At 45.0% G+C, this 18,277-nt stretch overlaps 1 protein-coding gene across 1 annotated transcript in view; it reads right to left on the bottom strand.

Annotated features, from left to right (window-relative positions):
• LOC311127232 (nuclear receptor subfamily 6 group A member 1-A-like) overlaps nucleotides 1–18,277 on the bottom strand; it is a gene marked incomplete at both ends in the record, with an annotated part of 181,756 nt that overhangs the window by 10,584 nt on the left and 152,895 nt on the right. Inside the window, one exon of the mRNA XM_084159031.1 lies at nucleotides 1–164. Within this exon, the coding sequence (XP_084015157.1) occupies nucleotides 1–164 (164 nt within the window). The remainder of the gene's footprint in view (nucleotides 165–18,277) is intronic.

Raw genomic sequence — 18,277 nt, forward strand, 5'->3', positions numbered from 1 at the left:
GCGTGACATCTCGCAGTTCTTGTCACGGCTGCAGCGGTAGACGCGCTTGTTGCAGATGCTGCGCTTGAAGAAGCCCTTGCAGCCTTCGCAGGAGATGATGCCATAGTGCAGGCCCGTCGCACGGTCGCCACAGATGAGGCACAGGCGCGGATCAGCCTGATCATCTGAGAGACAGAAAAGACCGAAAGAGAGCAAATAAAAATAAAGAAAGGAAGAGAGCAAAAGAAGAGAAATAAAGAAAAGTAAAAAAATTAAAAAGAAAAGAAAGGATGAAATAAAGAAAAAAGGAGAGATATAGAACATAAGAAAAGGGGGAGGAGTTATTCACAGTTCCTTTGTCAGTCACCAAAGGGACATGCATGATGTAAATTATGTAAATGCAGGTAGGTCAATCATTCGCTCCATGGGTTCACTTGGATCACTGCCACTTCCACCATCTTGTACTGAGCAAATAAAGTAACATATCTAAGAGACATTAATGTACATTAAGTCATTACAGTCCAAAGCCCTCTTGGTGACTACCATTGTACTTGCAAGACTTTTGTTTGAACATAAAACCATATTGTAAAAAACATAGAGTTTAAAGAAATGGTCTGAGTATTTTCATCCCTTACTGCAGTAAAAAAAAAATCTACCTTTTAATTCTCTCAATACAGTGAGTAGGACATTCCTATTTCTGTCCCTGCCACACCAGCACGACATCTCCCCTCTCTGCACATGCCCCTCGCACATCCGCCATTTTGTGTCAGCCGTATGTAGCAGCATGGCTGCGAGCGCTGGGATCTGTCATGTCAGTTAGGGCGACCGCGGCCGACCGGAGCTTCCTGCGTACCGACAGAATCAGGCTGAGAGGCCGCTTGAGCGCCATGCTGCCTGGCATCTGATCTCACCATACCCACGGACTTCGGTTGTTATGCCAGGGAACATGAGGCATGAGTGAGGAGGATGGGTATGATCCGACCGGACCAAACCAGTTCGGACCAGACAAAACCGGACCAGTCGTTTCATACAGGTACAAGTTACTGCTGACCTAAAAAAAATATTTAAGATCTCTTCTATAATTTTTCTCAGTTCCCGCTTCTTATCCCTATCACACAATACAAGATGTCTGTTTGAGGTTAGGGAAACCATTTTGAGTTTCCCCAGCCCAGGACCACCCACTGAAGGCTTTATTCATGCACACACACGTATGATGAGGGCCTGTGATTTCCACCATAGCATGCGACCACACTCATTAAGCAAATAGGAGCCGGTTAGCATGTTAGGCTAGGGGCGGAGGGGAATTGGTGGAGGGTGAGGGGCGAAAGGGGTTTGATGGAATGCGAGGGGCGGAGGGAGTTTGGTGGAGGACGAGGAGCGGAGTGGGTTTGGTGGAGGGCGTGAGGAGAGTAAATGGGGAACACATGCGAGGTGTGGTTTCTGTGTGTATATTTACATTTTAGTCATTTAGCAGATGCTCTTATCCAGAGCGAATTACAGTAGTGAGTAACACATTTTTCATACAGGTCCCCCGTGTCTAGAAATTTGTTAAGGAGGATGGGGAGAGGAAGTGGGAGAGAGGATTAATTGTACGGATGACGGCGCATGTTAAAATAGATGTTTGGTCGAGACCAACTGATCAGCTTGAATATTGCAGATAGATTGTTGCTTCCATCTATGTAATTGTCTGCATCATTTCCAATCCCCCATATATATATATATACAGTACTTGTCAAAAGTTTGGACACACCTACTCATTCTAGGGTTTTTCTTTATTTTTACTATCTTCTACATTGTAGAATAATAGTGAAGACATCAAAACTATGAAATAACCCATATGGAATCATGTAGTAACCAAAAAAGTGTTAAACAAATCAAAATATATTTTATATTTGAGATTCTTCAAAGTAGCCACCCTTTGCCTTTATGACAGCTTTGCACACTCTTGGCATTCTCTCAACCAGCTTCACCTGGAATGCTTTTCCAACAGTCTTGAAGGAGTTCCCACATATGCTGTGCACTTGTTGGCTGCTTTTCCTTCACTCTGCAGTCCGACTCATCCCAAACCATCTCAATTGGGTTATAGTCGTGTGATTGTGGAGGCCAGGTCATCTGATGCAGCACTCCATCACTATCCGTCTTGGTCAAATAGCCCTTACACAGCCTGGAGGTGTGTTGGGTCATTGTCCTGTTGAAAAACAAATGATAGTCCCACTAAGGCCAAACTAGATGGGATGGTGTATCGCTGCAGAATGCTGTGGTACCCATGCTGGTTAAGTATGCCTTGAACTCTAAATAAATCACAGACAGTGTCACCAGCAAAGCACCCCCACACCATAACACCTCCTCCTCCATGCTTTACGGTGAGAAATACACATGCGGAGATCATCCGTTCACCCACACCACGTCTCACAAAGACACGGCGGTTGGAACCAAAAATCTCCAATTTGGACTCCAGACCAAAGGACACATTTCCACCGGTCTAATGTCCATTGCTCGTGTTTCTTGGCCCAAGCAAGTCTCTTCTTCTTGTTGGTGTCCTTTAGTAGTGGTTTCTTTGCAGCAATTCGACCATGGAGGCCTGATTCACATAGTTGATGTTGAGATGTGTCTGTTACTTCAACTCTGTGAAGCATTTACAGTGGGGGAAAAAAGTATTTAGTCAGCCACCAATTGTGCAAGTTCTCCCACTTAAAAAGATGAGAGAGGCCTGTAATTTTCATCATATGTACACGTCAACTATGACAGACAAATTGAGAATTTTTTTTCCAGAAAATCACATTGTAGGATTTTTAATGAATATATTTGCAAATTATGGTGGAAAATAAGTATTTGGTCACCTACAAACAAGCAAGATTTCTGGCTCTCACAGACCTGTAACTTCTTCTTTAAGAGGCTCCTCTGTCCTCCACTCGTTACCTGTATTAATGGCACCTGTTTGAACTTGTCATCAGTATAAAAGACACCTGTCCACAACCTCAAACAGTCACACTCCAAACTCCACTATGGCCAAGACCAAAGAGCTGTCAAAGGACACCAGAAACAAAATTGTAGACCTGCATCAGGCTGGGAAGACTGAATCTGCAATAGGTAAGCAGCTTGGTTTGAAGAAATCAACTTTGGGAGCAATTATTAGGAAATGGAAGGCATACAAGACCACTGATAATCTCCCTCGATCTGGGGCTCCACGCAAGATCTCACCCCGTGGGGTCAAAATGATCACAAGAATGGTGAGCAAAAATCCCAGAACCACACGGGGGGACCTAGTGAATGACCTGCAGAGAGCTGGGACCAAAGTAACAAAGCCTACCATCAGTAACACACTACGCCGCCAGGGACTCAAATCCTGCAGTGCCAGACGTGTCCCCCTGCTTAAGCCAGTACATGTCCAGGCCCGTCTGAAGTTTGATAGAGTGCATTTGGATGATCCAGAAGAGGATTGGGAGAATGTCATATGGTCAGATATAACTTTTTGGTAAAAACTCAACTCGTCGTGTTTGGAGGACAAAGAATGCTGAGTTGCATCCAAAGAACACCATACCTACTGTGAAGCATGGGGGTGGAAACATCATGCTTTGGGGCTGTTTTTCTGCAAAGGGACCAGGACGACTGATCCGTGTAAAGGAAAGAATGAATGGGGCCATGTATCGTGAGATTTTGAGTGAAAACCTCCTTCCATCAGCAAGGGCATTGAAGATGAAACGTGGCTGGGTCTTTCAGCATGACAATGATCCCAAACACACCGCCCGGGCAACGAAGGAGTGGCTTCGTAAGAAGCATTTCAAGGTCCTGGAGTGGCCTAGCCAGTCTCCAGATCTCAACCCCATAGAAAATCTTTGGAGGGAGTTGAAAGTCTGTGTTGCCCAGCAACAGCCCCAAAACATCACTGCTCTAGAGGAGATCTGCATGGAGGAATGGGCCAAAATACCAGCAACAGTGTGTGAAAACCTTGTGAAGACTTACAGAAAGCGTTTGACCTGTGTCATTGCCAACAAAGGGTATATAACAAAGTATTGAGAAACTTTTGTTATTGACCAAATACTTATTTTCCACCATAATTTGCAAATAAATTCATTAAAAATCCTACAATGTGATTTTCTGGATATTTTTTCCTCATTTTGTCTGTCATAGTTGACGTGTACCTATGATGAAAATTACAGGCCTCTCTCATATTTTTAAGTGGGAGAACTTGCACAATTGGTGGCTGACTAAATACTTTTTTTCCCCACTGTATTTGGGCTGCAATTGGGCTGCAATTTCTGAACTTTTCCTCTGCAGCAGAGGTAACTCTGGGTCTTCCTTTCCTTTGGCGGTCCTCATGAGAGCCAGTTTCATCATAGCGCTTGATGGTTTTTGCGACTGCACTTGAAGAAACTTTCAAAGATCTTGACATTTCCGTATTGACTGACTTTCATGTCTTAAAGTAATGATGGACTGTTGTTTCTCTTTGCTTATTTGAGCTGTTCTTGCCATAATATGGACTTGGTCTTTTACCAAATAGGGCTATCTTCTGTATACCTACCTTGTCACAACACAACTGATTGGCTCAAACGCATTAAGAAGGAAAGAAATTCAACAAATCAAGGGGTCTGAATACTTTCCAAATGCACTGTACCACAAACTACCAAGGTGCCTTATTGCTATTATAAACTGGTTACCAATGTAATTAGAGCAGTAAAAATAAATGTTTTGTCATACCCGTGGTATATGGTCTGATATACCACGGCTGTCAGCCAATCAGCATTCAGGACTCGAACCACCCAGTTTATAATTTATAATAGCTATTTTATTTTTTATTTTGTCCCAACTGTTAACGAACTTTAGCTACCTCGCAAAGACCTCCAAGCAGGGTCCTCACAGAAGGGGTCTCAAACTCAGTGTGTATCATTCTGTATTTGCATCTGTCACAGACCCCCCCAAAAAAAGATTTAAATCCGACACCTTGGATAAATGGCCTAGGGGTAAGTTGTTTGCAACTGGTATCCTGTTGATAGTAAGTCTTTGCTATCTTTCTGGGACCACCGAGTGAGTCAAGCTCTATCCTGAACCCCTATCCTCTGTCTGTACTGGCATCCTACGGGGCACTGGCAGTGCCAACCTCTGTTGGAGTCTATCAGAGATAGCATGAGTCCCTCCAACCAGGTCAAAACCACTTCAGTAACATCATCCACCCAGATAGAATGGTTTGAGCCTGAAATCGCTTGACATTTTCCCCAATCAGGAAATCTGAGAGAAAAACCATAATATGACACTTAATAGTTCCTGAAAATCAGCTGTGAAGGATTTCATATCGGAGTCATTTCTCAATTATAGTTCCCACTGCTTCAGTAATGGGATGAGGTAAATTGACAAGCATTTACAAGATGCTAGGGACAAGTAAACACATTGGCCTAGATTTACTAGCTACATCCAGCAACGGACATGACAAACCAACGTACTGAATAGCAACATTACTTTGATTTCGGGTCTATTTTTCGACACCGGCAACAAAGTATTGATATTTATTCGCCAGTAAACAAGCTCCATTGTAAGTCTGAAAATTGGCTATTTTCCTATTCAGTGCCTGTTTGTGATAATCTCCTCTATTATTCTAAATAAGGGATGATTTAGCTGCAGTGCGCATCATCATTGGCAATCTCCACTCACCAAAGAGATTGTGTGTGTGCATATACTGCTCTCCATTCGCAATCATTTTCAACACTTAACCCTTTCCTTTGCTATCTGTAGCTAATACCCAGCTGTGGATTTCCATTTTACAGTGCTGTATGTACAAGCGCAGGAGAGGCGGGTTGAGGGAATATGAAATAGACAGGAAAGATAAAGTGTGTTAGTTGGCTTCAAGCGTCAGTCTACTCTGAGCTATGTGAACTACAGTATGTGTGAAGTGTGTGTGTGTGTGTGTGTGTGTGAGATGCGCGCACATGCAAGATCCATAGAAAGGCTGAAAGTTTGTGTTTGTGTCACACACATCATATTAACTGAGAGGAGCGGTTCACACTCTTCGGGATGAGAGGGGAAGCCCATAGTGGAGGAAATAGAAGCGCTTGTAAAATCTTAAATTGCATAATCCCCCAACCTTCCTTCACCGTCTAAATCCTCAGAGCACGGCTGGGGAATTAAGCACAGGCCTTTTGCCCCTTTCTTCTCTACCGGCACATCAAGCTGGCAGGAGAATTAGCTCTGTCAAAAATCCACCACAGTACCAACCGCCCCAAACACACACACACACACACACACACACACACACACACACACACACACACACACACACACACACACACACACACTCACTTTATCTGTCTCTCCCCCATCCTACCATCTTACAACTACAACCCCCCTCACCCTATAGAAGCTTGGGCGGAGGTAGACTAGCGAACACTATGGTTGCTACAGACTAAATAATGTATGTGTCTGTCATGAAGGCTGGGAGCAAAATCTCAGTTAACTGCAACAAAGGGTTAAAAAAGACAGCTAAGAAGAGATCAAGATAGAGAGAGCAAGAGCAAGAGAGAGAGAGAGAGAGAGAGAGAGAGAGAGAGAGAGAGAGAGAGAGAGAGAGAGAGAGAGAGAGAGAGAGGAGAGAGAGAGAGAGAAAAGGAGAGAGAGAGAAGGAGAGGAGAGAGAGAGAGAAAGGGAGAGAGAGAGAGAGAGAGAGAGAGAGAGAGAGAGAGAGAGAGAGAGAGAGAGAGAGAGAGAGAAGAGAGAGAGAGAGAGGGGGAGAGAGAGAGGGGGAGAGAGAGAGAGAGAGAGAGAGAGAGAGAGAGAGAGAGAGAGAGAGAGAGAGAGAGAGAGAGAGAGAGAGAGAGAGAGAGACACAGGCCGATCACATGGGAGAGAGGAAGGAGATAGCGATAGACAGAGATGGTGAAAGAGGTAGCGATAGACAGATGGTGAAAGAGGTAGCGATAGACAGAGATGGTGAAAGAGGTAGTGATAGACAGAGATGGTGAAAGAGGTAGCGATAGAGATGGTGAAAGAGGTAGCGATAGACAGAGATGTGAAAGAGGTAGTGATAGACAGAGATGGTGAAAGAGGTAGCGATAGAGATGGTGAAAGAGGTAGCGATAGACAGAGATTGTGAAAGAGGTAGTGATAGACAGAGATGGTGAAAGAGGTAGTGATAGACAGAGATGGTGAAAGAGGTAGCAATAGAGATGGTGAAAGAGGTAGCGATAGACAGAAATGGTGAAAGAGAGAGAGTGAGAAAAAGAGTGGATTGTGTGAAAGAGTGTATGAAAGTAAGTGAATGTGAGTGTGTGTGTGCATGCATTTGTGTTTGTGTGTGTGTGTGTGTGTCAGAGAGAGAGAGGATTATGATATCAGATTTACATGGCTTTCAATCCTCTTGTTAGGGTCAGTGAACTGCTAAATAGGGTTAGGGTTTGGGTTAGGGTCAGTGAAACGCTAAATAGGGTTAGGGTCAAGGCATCCGTATGCTTCCCAGCCGAACAGTTTATGCATATATCATGATGGCATTTTGTGAAGTTTTTGTTTGTTTTGGACTTCGGTAAGGGTTATTTCGGCTGTTCGGGCACAACAACAACCCTTCGTCGGTGATTGGTCAACAGTAGGGATTCTTCAATAAAGTCAATGTTGTCATTCAGCGAGAGACGGCTCATTTTTTATGCACATTCTTTCATTGAGAAATACTGCACCAAAACATCTTAGTTAGATGTAAAATTGCGCGACAAAGTTCTCCTCTGCAAAAACGTCAAAATTAATGACAGATTTCTTGAGTTATCTTAGATTCATTTAGACTATTTTGAGGAAGTGTATACTGGCTACGGCGTCTCAAAATGGACAAACAGTATTATTGCCACTTTTTTCTTGTTTTTCAAGCAAAGGTCTTTTAAAGGAGTATATGTGAGCACACTCGTTCAGACTAGGCGCCAGCCGAACTGAAGTATGCTGACGTCTTTAGGTTTAGTGAATTGCTAAATAGGGTTAGGTTAGGGTCAGTGAGCTGCTAAATAGGACAGCGGTTCAGTCTAGCCCCCTGGAGGTTCACGGGGGCAGGAGGGGGTTACAGGGGCCTAGTGTGTGTGTGTGGAGGGGGGAGACACACATGGGCACAGCCTCAGCTGCAACGCTAAGGGCCCAAACACCTGGGACTCTGTCCTATGGCATGGCCTTATAAAAACACAGTAATGGAGAGGCATGACCGCTTTATACACACACACACACACACACACACACACACACACACACACACACACACACACACACACACACACACACACACACACACACACACACACACACAACAGTGCATGCACATCCACACATGCAAACACAAAACACACATACACAATTTGCTGAAGAGTGTGTTTTGTGAATGCTGAAGTTGGAAGCCATCTTTGACATCATGGTTGTTTCTTTTATTTAGCTCTTCCTAGTTGCCCTGTCAGTCTGGGCTTGTTTAGCTAATGTCCAAAGCAGCACCACAGACTCTGGGGTCCTTTAAAAACTGGCCTAAATACCCTTCTCTTTAGGAAGGCCTACAGTTCATTTACCTGCGTTCCTTGTTGTCCCTGTCCCTTGTAGCGTCAGATGTGTTCTTTGTGTCAGTAGCCCGGTCTAGTTGTGTCCTCTGTCTACCTCTCTTGTTTTTATTTATTTTAATGCACGTACTGTAGCACTTTGAGACATTTTATAAATTAATTGACAAATTAATGATATTATAAAGTGTTATAACATTCTGGTAATCTCTCTTGTGTTCAGGATCCTGGGACTAAACACCTCCCTCTGCAACTGGATCCTGGACTTCCTGACGGGCCGCCCCCAGGTGGTAAGGGTAGGTAACAACACATCTGCCACACTGATCCTCAACACGGGGGCCCCTCAGGGGTGCGTGCTCAGTCCCCATCCTGTACTCCCTGTTCACCCATGACTGCATGGCCAGGCATGACTCCAACACCATCATTAAGTTTGCCGACGACACAACAGTGGTAGGCCTGATCACCGACAACGATGAGACAGCCTATAGGGAGGAGGTCAGAGACCTGGCCATGTGGTGCCAGGATAACAACCTCTCCCTCAACGTGACCAAGACAAAGGAGATGATTGTGGACTACAGGGAAAAAAAAGAGGACTGAGCACGCCCCCATTCTCATCGACGGGGCTGTAGTGGAACAGGTTGAGAGCTTCAAGTTCCTTGGTGTCCACATCACCAACGAACTATCATGGTCCAAACACACCAAGACAGTCGTGAAGAGGGCACGACAAAGCCTATTCCCCCTCAGGAGACTGAAAAGATTTGGCATGGGTCCTCAGATCCTAAAAAAATTATACAGCTGCACCATCGAGAGCATCCTGACCGGTTGCATCACCGCCTGGTATGGCAACTGCTTGGCCTCCGACCGTAAGGCACTACAGAGGGTAGTGCGTACGGCCCAGTACATCACTGGGGCCAAGCTTCCTGCCATCCAGGACCTCTATACCAGGCAGTGTCAGAGGAAGGCCCTCAAAATTGTCAAAGACTCCAGCCACCCTAGTCATAGACTGTTCTCTCTGCTACTGCACGGCAAGCGGTACCGGAGTGCCAAGTCTAGGTCCAAAAGACTTCTCAACAGCTTCTACCCCCAAGCCATAAGACTCCTAAACAGCTAATCATGGCTACCCAGACTATTTGCATTCCCCCCCCCCCACCCCATCTTTTTACGCTGCTGCTACTCTGTTAATTATTTATGCATAGTCACTTTAACTCTACCCACATGTACATATTACTTCAACTACCTCAACTAGCCGGTGCCCCCGCACATTGACTCTGCACCGGTATGTATATATAGCCTCCCTACTGTTATTTTATTTTACTTCTGCTCTTTTTTTCTCAACACTTTTTTGTTTTATTCTACTTTTTTATTAAAAATAAATGTACTGTTGGTTAAGGGCTGTAAGTAAGCATTTCACTGTAATGTCTGCACTTGTTGTATTCGGCGCATGTGGCCAATACAATTTGATTTGATTTGATTTGTCAGCGTGAAGCTCCCTACACAGGAATGCAGCTTCCTGATCAGTTAGCAATGACCCCCCAGTTATCATTTGGCCCATGCTTTAGTACCATGGAAGACAGCTGGTGGTGCTAGAGAGAGAAAGCAGGACTTCCTAAAAACGCCACTTTGATACAGCTACAACTTTTCATAGCAGGTTAGGAGAACTTATGCAGCAGGTTAGGATAATTGACGTAGCAGGTTAGGAGAATTAGGTTAAGGTTAGGAAAAGGGTTAGGAAAATGCGCTCTTAACTGTTATGAAATCACTTGTATCGAAGTGGCGTGTTTTTAGGGCGTCCCAGAGAAAGCTCTGGCCTGTGACCTCGGTCTCAATCCCCTCCATTCACAAAGTATAGAGAACTAATGCAACATTTTTCTGCCATCAAGTTGTATGTGTTTGCAGTGAGAATGGGCCTTGGAAGGCAAAATCCAGAGGCTACATCAAATGTAATCAATAGGAGCTGCAATGCTCGAGGAAAGGCAACATACCCCATACTGTTCTACCCCCCAACCCAAGGATAATAACTGGGACCTTGTGAATAGAAAGAATGAGCGAGAGAGAACGAGAGAGAGATAGAAAGAGGTAATTCTAAATTCTAGAGACCGAGAGAATGAAGGAGAAAGAGAGAGAGAGCGAGAGAGAGAGAGAGAGAGCGAGAGAGAGAGAGAGAGAGAGAGAGAGAGAGAGAGAGAGAGAGAGAGAGAGAGAGAGAGAGAATGAAGGGGTATGTAAGAGAAAGGAATGAGCTGGAGAGTGAGTGACTCACCAGAGTGGCATTATGTTCATGTACCAAAAGCTATTAGCATGGTGGGAACTTGAACTGCAAAGCCTCTCAAAGATATGCTAAAAAGAGTGAAGAGAGAGGAGCTTTTTGAAAGCCCCAAAGGTATTACCATTTAAATTGACTGGGTTTAGGTTTGGTCCTTTGTGGGGAGGAAGGGGGAGGTGGGAGGTTGAGTAGCAGGGGCGGCCATACTGTACGACAACAATAGCTATACTTGCTAGTTAGTTTCACACACCGATTTGTCCAGTGCTTGACTTGGGCAGGAGCTCATCGGAGCCGAGTAACGCCACCTAAAATGTTCTACTGCTTGAGCTCCTGTTCTATTAACTGAAAAGTGTTGTGGAGCTCCTGGCCCTAAATATAAAAAGTACCGGCACCCAAAATGAGTACCGGCACCTATTGCAGTCCAAGCCAAGCACTGGATTTGTTAGAGCTAACCTTTCGATGACAATAAGCACAAAGAGGTTACTGAATTTCACCAATGCATGCGCATTTTACTTTTCAAGCACATACAGTCAATGCCACTTTGCATTTTTACCCAGCATGTTTGATGCACATGTAATGAATATTGGCTTGGTGAAATGTTTCTTGCCACATTTCATAATTTACTAATGTGTCCTTTTCCCGACATAGTCATGAAACCTGCTCCAGTTTCCAGGATTTTTGTCTTCTATTGGCCAAATGTTGTTGCATTTACACACATATCACTATATTCATGCTTCAAATAAATATTGGGTTGGGTTGGATAAATGGTGTGTCCTGTCACGTTTTATAATCAACTAATGTGTCCTTTTCTGGACATAGATGGACATATCCAGACCTTGATTAGTACATCTGGAGGCAATGTTGAAGTATTTAGGAGAAAATGTCTGTCTGTCTGTCTGTCTTTCTATCTTTCTTTCTTTCTTTCTTTCTTTCTTTCTTCTCTTAATCCTCATCCTTTTACATTAAGAGAATGTCTTGCAATTTTGATAAGGAGGTGCCAATTGACTCAAAGTAGGCTATTTCTAAAATGTCTAATAGTGGGTGGAGCCAGTGAAGTTACATGGGACTTGGCCATTCTAAACAATGATTTATATATACACTAGATGACTGAAAGGTGGCGCTGTTATGAAACATTTGCGCCTCCATCTTGAAAGTACTAATGTTACTGTCCCCACTACAAGATGGGGCTTGTCTTTGAAACATTTAAATGAAATAGTGTAGAATTCTGTTAACCTCTTAAGGATTGGACCCTTTTTTTCAATTTTCACCTGAAATGACATACCCAAATCTAACTGCCTGTAGCTCAGGACCTGAAGCAAGGATATGCATATTCTTGATACCATTTCAAAGGAAACACTTTGAAGTTTGTGGAAATTTGAAATTAAGTAGGAGAATAGAACACATTAGATCTGGTAAAAGATAATACAACAAAAAAACATGCGTTTTCTATTAATTTTTTTGTTCCGTCATCTTTGAAATGCAAGAGGTGGTCCTCTGTAGCTCAATTGGTAGAGCATGGCTCTTGTAATGCCAGGGTAGTGGGTTCAATCCCCGGGACCACCCATACGTAAAAATTTATACACGCATGACTCTAAGTCGCTTTGGATAAAAGCGTCTGCTAAATGGCATATTATATATTATATTATAAGAGAAAGGCCACAATATAATATTGCAGTTTAGGCGCAATTTAGATTTTGCCCACTAGATGGCAGCAGTGTGTGTGCAAAGTTCCAGCATTGCAATACTGGACTATTTTGTATCAAGTCTGCCCGAATGTGCCGAATTGGTCAATTGATACATTTTCAAGTACTTAACTATAGAGAACATACAAAAATGATATGGTAATACAAAATGTAAGTTTACACACTCCCAGGAATGTCATACATGATGGATCATTAGTTTATACACTAACTTTCACACATCTGTCACGCCCTGGCTCTGGGGACGTCTCTGGGGACGTCGCCAGCCCGGTCCGGCCCGTTCCTGCTCCCCGCACCAAGCCAGTGGTGCGTGTTGCCAGCCCGGTCCGGCCCGTTCCTGCTCCCCGCACTAAACCTGTGGTGCGCGTCGTCAGCCCGGTCCGGCCCGTTCCTGCTCCCCGCACCAAGCCAGTGGTGCGCGTCGTCAGCCCGGCCCGGCCTGTTCCTGATCCCCGCACCAAGCCAGTGGTGCGCGTCGCCAGCCCAGTCCGGCCTGTTCCTGATCCCCGCACCAAGCCAGTGGTGCGCGTCGTCTGTCCGGCACAGCCCGTGCCTGTTCCACCGGTGCCTGGTCCGGCACCGGTCAGCTGCTCCACTCCGGAGCTAGAGCAATCCGCTCCACCAGTATTTAGTCCAGCTCCGGCCAGCAGGGCCAGACCGGACCAGGGGCGCTTTGGGGGGTTAGAGAGGGAGTGGGGGTCATGCCCGGAACCGGATCCGCCGCCGAGGCGGAGTGCCCACCCGGTCCCTCCCCTGTTGTGTTTGGTTGGCGCGGTCGGAGTACGCGCCTTTGGGGGGGTACTGTCACGCCCTGGCTGTGGGGACTCTCGTATGTTGAGCCAGGGTGTTAGTTTCTATGTTTTTGTGTTCTAGGTTGTGTTGCTTCTAGTTTGGTATTTCTATGTTGGCCAGGGTGGTTCCCAATCAGAGACGGCTGTAGCTCGTTGTCTCTGATTGGGAGCCATACTTAGGTAGCCGTTTGGCATTTGTTTAATGTGGTATCTTGTTCCGTTTTGGTTTGTGTAACCGTAGGACTTCACATTTCGTATCGTTTGTTGTTTTGTTCGTTGTGTGTACACTGAAATAAATATGTACGCATATCACGCTGCGCCTTGGCCCCCTTCTTCTCAAGACGATCGTGACAACATCTAGATGGCCGGGTGGGGTGGGTGTGGAGCCAGAGACAGCAGGGGTTCAAACTGTAGAACCCAGTTCCTACATTTGAATATCAAAAATGGACTATGCTACATTTTATCTCTGGGACCCTTAGGATGACAAATCAGAGCAAGATTACTGAATGTAAGTACAGTATTTACCTTCAGAGGTGAATGTATCAAACCAGTTGCTGTGATATGTTTTTTGTTGTTGTTTTGCACTCTCCTCAAACAATAGCATGGTATTTTTTCACTGTAAATTGGACAGTGCAGTTAGATTAACAAGAATTTAAGCTTTCTGCCCATATAAGACATGTCTATGTCCTGGAAAGTTTGCTGTTACTTACAACAGTCATGCTAATCACATTAGTGCACGTTAGCTCAACCGTCCCGTAGAGGTTAATTCCTACGGAGGACTGCTATTCTGAGGAGTGCCAATATGGCCGACCAGTAGCTTCAAAGCCTCTCAATGGTCAATACATAGCATAAGCAATCCAGGGTTTACATACAGTGTATTCAGACCCCTTGACTTTTTCCACATTTTGTTACATTACAGCCTTATTCTAAAATGGATTAAATTGTTTTCACCCTTCATCAATCTACACAAAATAACCCAAGTGACAAAGCAAAAACGGAAATATTTACTTAAGTATTCAGACCCTTTACTCAGTACTTTGATTAAGCACCTTTGGCAGCAATGACAGCCTAGAGTCTGCTTGGGTATGACGCTACAAGCTTGGCAACACCTGTATTTGGGGAGTTTCTCCCATTCCTCTCTGCAGATCCTCTCAAGCTCTGTCAGGCTGGATGGGGAGCATCGCTGCACAGCTATTTTCAGGTCTCTCCAGAGATGTTCGATCGGGTTCAAGTCCGGGCTCTGGCTGGGCCACTCAAGGATATTCAGAGACTTGTACCGAAGCCACTCCTGCGTTATCTTGGCTGTGTGCTTAGGGTCGTTGTCCTGTTGGAAGGTGAACCTTCGCCCCAGTCTGAGGTCCTGAGCACTCTGGAGCAGGTTTTCATTAAGGATCTCTCTGTACTTTGCTCCATTCATCTTTCCCTCGATCCTTACTAGTCTCCCAGTCCCTAAAGCTGAAAAACATCCCCAAGGCATGATGCTGCCACCACCATGCTTCACCGTTGGGATGGTGCCAGGTTTCCTCCAGACGTGACACTTGGCATTCAGGCCAAAGAGTTCAATCTTGGTTTCATCAGACTTGGTTTCATCATCTTTTTTCTCATGGTCTTTTGGCAAACTCCAAGCGGGCTGTCATGTGCCTTTTACTGAGGAGTGGCTTCCGTCTGGCCACTCTACCATAAAGGCCTGATTGGTGGAGTGCTGCAGAGATGGTTGTCCTTCTGGAAGGTTCTCCCATCTCCACAGAGGAACTCTAGAGCTCTGTCCGAGTGGCCATCGGGTTCTTGGTCACCTCCCTAACCAAGGCCCTTCTCCCCCGATTGCTCAGTTTGGCCAGGTGGCCAGCTCTAGGAAGAGTTTTGGTGGTTCCAAACTTCTTCCGTTTAAGAATGATGGAGGCCACTGTGTTCTTGGAGACATTCAATGCTACAGAAATTGTTTGGTACCCTTCCCCAGATCTGTGCCTTGACACAATTCTGTCTCGGAGCTCTACAGACAATTCCTTCGACCTCATGGCTTGGTTTTTGCTCTGACATGCACTGTGGGACCTTATATAGACAGGTGTGTGCCTTTCCAAATCATGTCCAATCAATTAAATTTACCACAGGTGGACTCCAATCAAGTTGTAGAAACATCAACGATGATCAATGTAAACAGGATGTACCTGAGCTCAATTTCGAGTCTCATAGTAAAGGGTCTGAATACTTATGTAAATAAGGTATTTCTGTTTTTAATTTTTTTAAAATTGCAAACATTTCTAAAAACCTGTTTTCACTTTGTCATTATAGGGTATTGTGTGTAGATTTTATTTATTTAATCAATTTTAGAATAAGGCTGTAACGTAACAAAATGTGGAAAAAGTCAAGGGATCTGAATACTTTCCGAATGCACAGTACATCATTGGTTGTTTTTAAACCCTAAAATGGCTGCTCGGTGGCTCCTAAACAGCTCCCATCATTGATTGTTACTTGTTACTGCCTAAACACATGGCCTGACTGGGTGCTTTGATGGCACAGATCACATTCCACTGATGCCAAGCCTTTAGATTCCATCCTCACAATTCACAGCCACTCAAAAAGAGGTCTTGATGTGAAGTAAACTGTTGCGTGATGTGGTGGGAAGTTGCGGGACGTTGCGTTGCGCTACTTTGGGTTGTGTTACGTTATATGTCTAAGGGTGGTGAGTGTGTGTGTTTGTGGGGGTCTGTTGGTGAGGTTACCGCGAGGTCAGCTGTGTTAAATCACTTCACTGGGGTGTGAGAAGAGATCACAATGCCCCGGCCAGCACTCAACCTCATCTTGAACTCCACGGTCGTTTTACGGTTACCCCCCACCCCTCCTTTACCCACCCCACCCCTTGAGCCCCGTTAAAGGCCACATTGTTTTCCGCCGGGGTCAGCCCCGGTGCCATTCCAAACTTTAAAGCAATCAGGAAATGTAACTCAGGCATTTTAAAGGGTGAGTCAATGGGACAGGTTCCTCTTAAAAAACACACAGCCCCTCCCTCACTCGCTGTCTTTCTCTCTACCACTCACACCCCTCCAACTCACACCGTCTCCCACTCACACCCTCTCACACTCACACCCTCTCCTACTCACACCCTCTCACACTCACACCCTCTCACACCCTCTCCTACTCACACCCTCTCACACTCACACTCTCTCACACCCTCTCCTACTCACACCCTCTCACACTCACACCCTCTCCTACTCACACCCTCTCACACTCTCTCACACCCTCTCCTACTCACACCCTCTCACACTCACACCCTCTCCTACTCACACCCTCTCACACTCACACTCTCTCACACCCTCTCACACTCACACCCTCTCCTACTCACACCATCTCACACCTTCTCACACCCTCTCCTACTCACACCCTCTCACACTAACACCATCTCCCACTGTCTCCCACTCACACCCTCTCTTACTCACACCCTCTCTTACTCACACCCTCTCACACTCACACCCTCTCCTACTCACACCCTCTCCCACTCACACCCTCTCCCACTCAAACTCTCTCACACCCTCTCCCACTCACACCCTCTCCCACTCAAACTCTCTCACACCCTCTCCCACTCACACCCTCTCCTACTCACACCATCTCCCACTCACACCCTCTCCCACTCACACCCTCTCCCACTCACACCCTCTCCCACTCAAATCCTCTCACACCCTCTCCTACTCACACCCTCTCCTACTCACACCCTCTCCTACTTCCTCCTCCTCCATTTTTCTTTCTCTTTCTGGTTTGGAAAAAAAGTCTCACCCTTGTAAAGGGATTGCTTTCATAGAAACAGATGAGGGGAACTATAACAATACTACACTGTGCCGGTTCAACCAATGAATCAATATATCAAAGCTCATTGGCTATAAATGCGCCGTCAGTATGAGAGGTGATTGGATATCGTGAAACATACAAGACGATATAAGACGTTCCTATAACTCATTTCAGTTTGTTTATACATTTCTTATGAATTGAAATAAATAATGTGCGATTACTGATTACACAAAATCTGTGCACAATGCATAATTAACAATGTTTTCTTAAACTGTAATTAAACGGCACCATTGTATAGGTATTTAAACTTCCTCTTACATCAGAGTACCCAACGTTTCAATCACCCAATATGTCTTCCTCATCTGCCCTCTCCTTCACTGCCTGTTTTTCTTCTTCCCTCCATCTTCTCTCTCTGTAATCCTCCCTGGTGTATTCCTGGCTCTCAGCTCACACTGAAACAAAGACCTCCCCCCTCATCCCATACTGGAGAAGATCTTACCCCCCCAGGTCCCACTGGGAAGACCACAGAGCCCAGATCTTAAGCCCAGATCTTAGCAACAGGTCAGCTGCAAATGTGTTCATTAGATGTGTCTGTGTGAATAAAGATACGTTTTGACCAATACAGAGGTGTCTGTGTGAATAAAGATATGTTTTGATCAATACAGATGTGTCTGCCATTTAGGCATAGATGCAACTTCATAGAATAATGGGGTTCAGAGGAAATATGAATCTCAAAATGTTTAGTATTTCGCCGAAGTCGAGTCATGTTTCTATGAAAGCATCAGAATATTCTTAAATTTTCCCGTCTGAAGTTACACTAAATAATAATATAATGAAAAAGTGTGTAAAAACAGTGTTATCGCTCTCTAATGCCGCTACACAGGTTACGTAAACACAGTGACGGAGCGTCGTTTTCTATGTACGGTAGTTCCACGTAGTTATGTGCGGCCCGTACATCTGTCGCTCTGTTTGCATAGGGTGTGTGGTGCCCTTAAGTGGTAAGACTTCCTCATGTCGGAGTGCACACTCCAGAATGTACACGCTTCAAGTGTACTACGCACTAAATAATGTGTAAATGTGACAATTCAATATCTTGTCAGTACTGATTATCACTCTTGTAGGTTGTCAATTTTCTATTTTTACACTCCTCTAGAATCATCCCTTCTTTGATCGATGATCAATTGCTCTCCAGCAGGAAAGGACACGGCACCCATCACACACACACACACACACACACACACTGATCCCTTTCCCTTTGAGAAAATA

The sequence above is a fragment of the Coregonus lavaretus genome (genome assembly GCF_964263955.1).
Source record: "Coregonus lavaretus genome assembly, chromosome: 4".
In the NCBI taxonomy this organism is placed as follows: Eukaryota; Metazoa; Chordata; class Actinopteri; order Salmoniformes; family Salmonidae; genus Coregonus; species Coregonus lavaretus.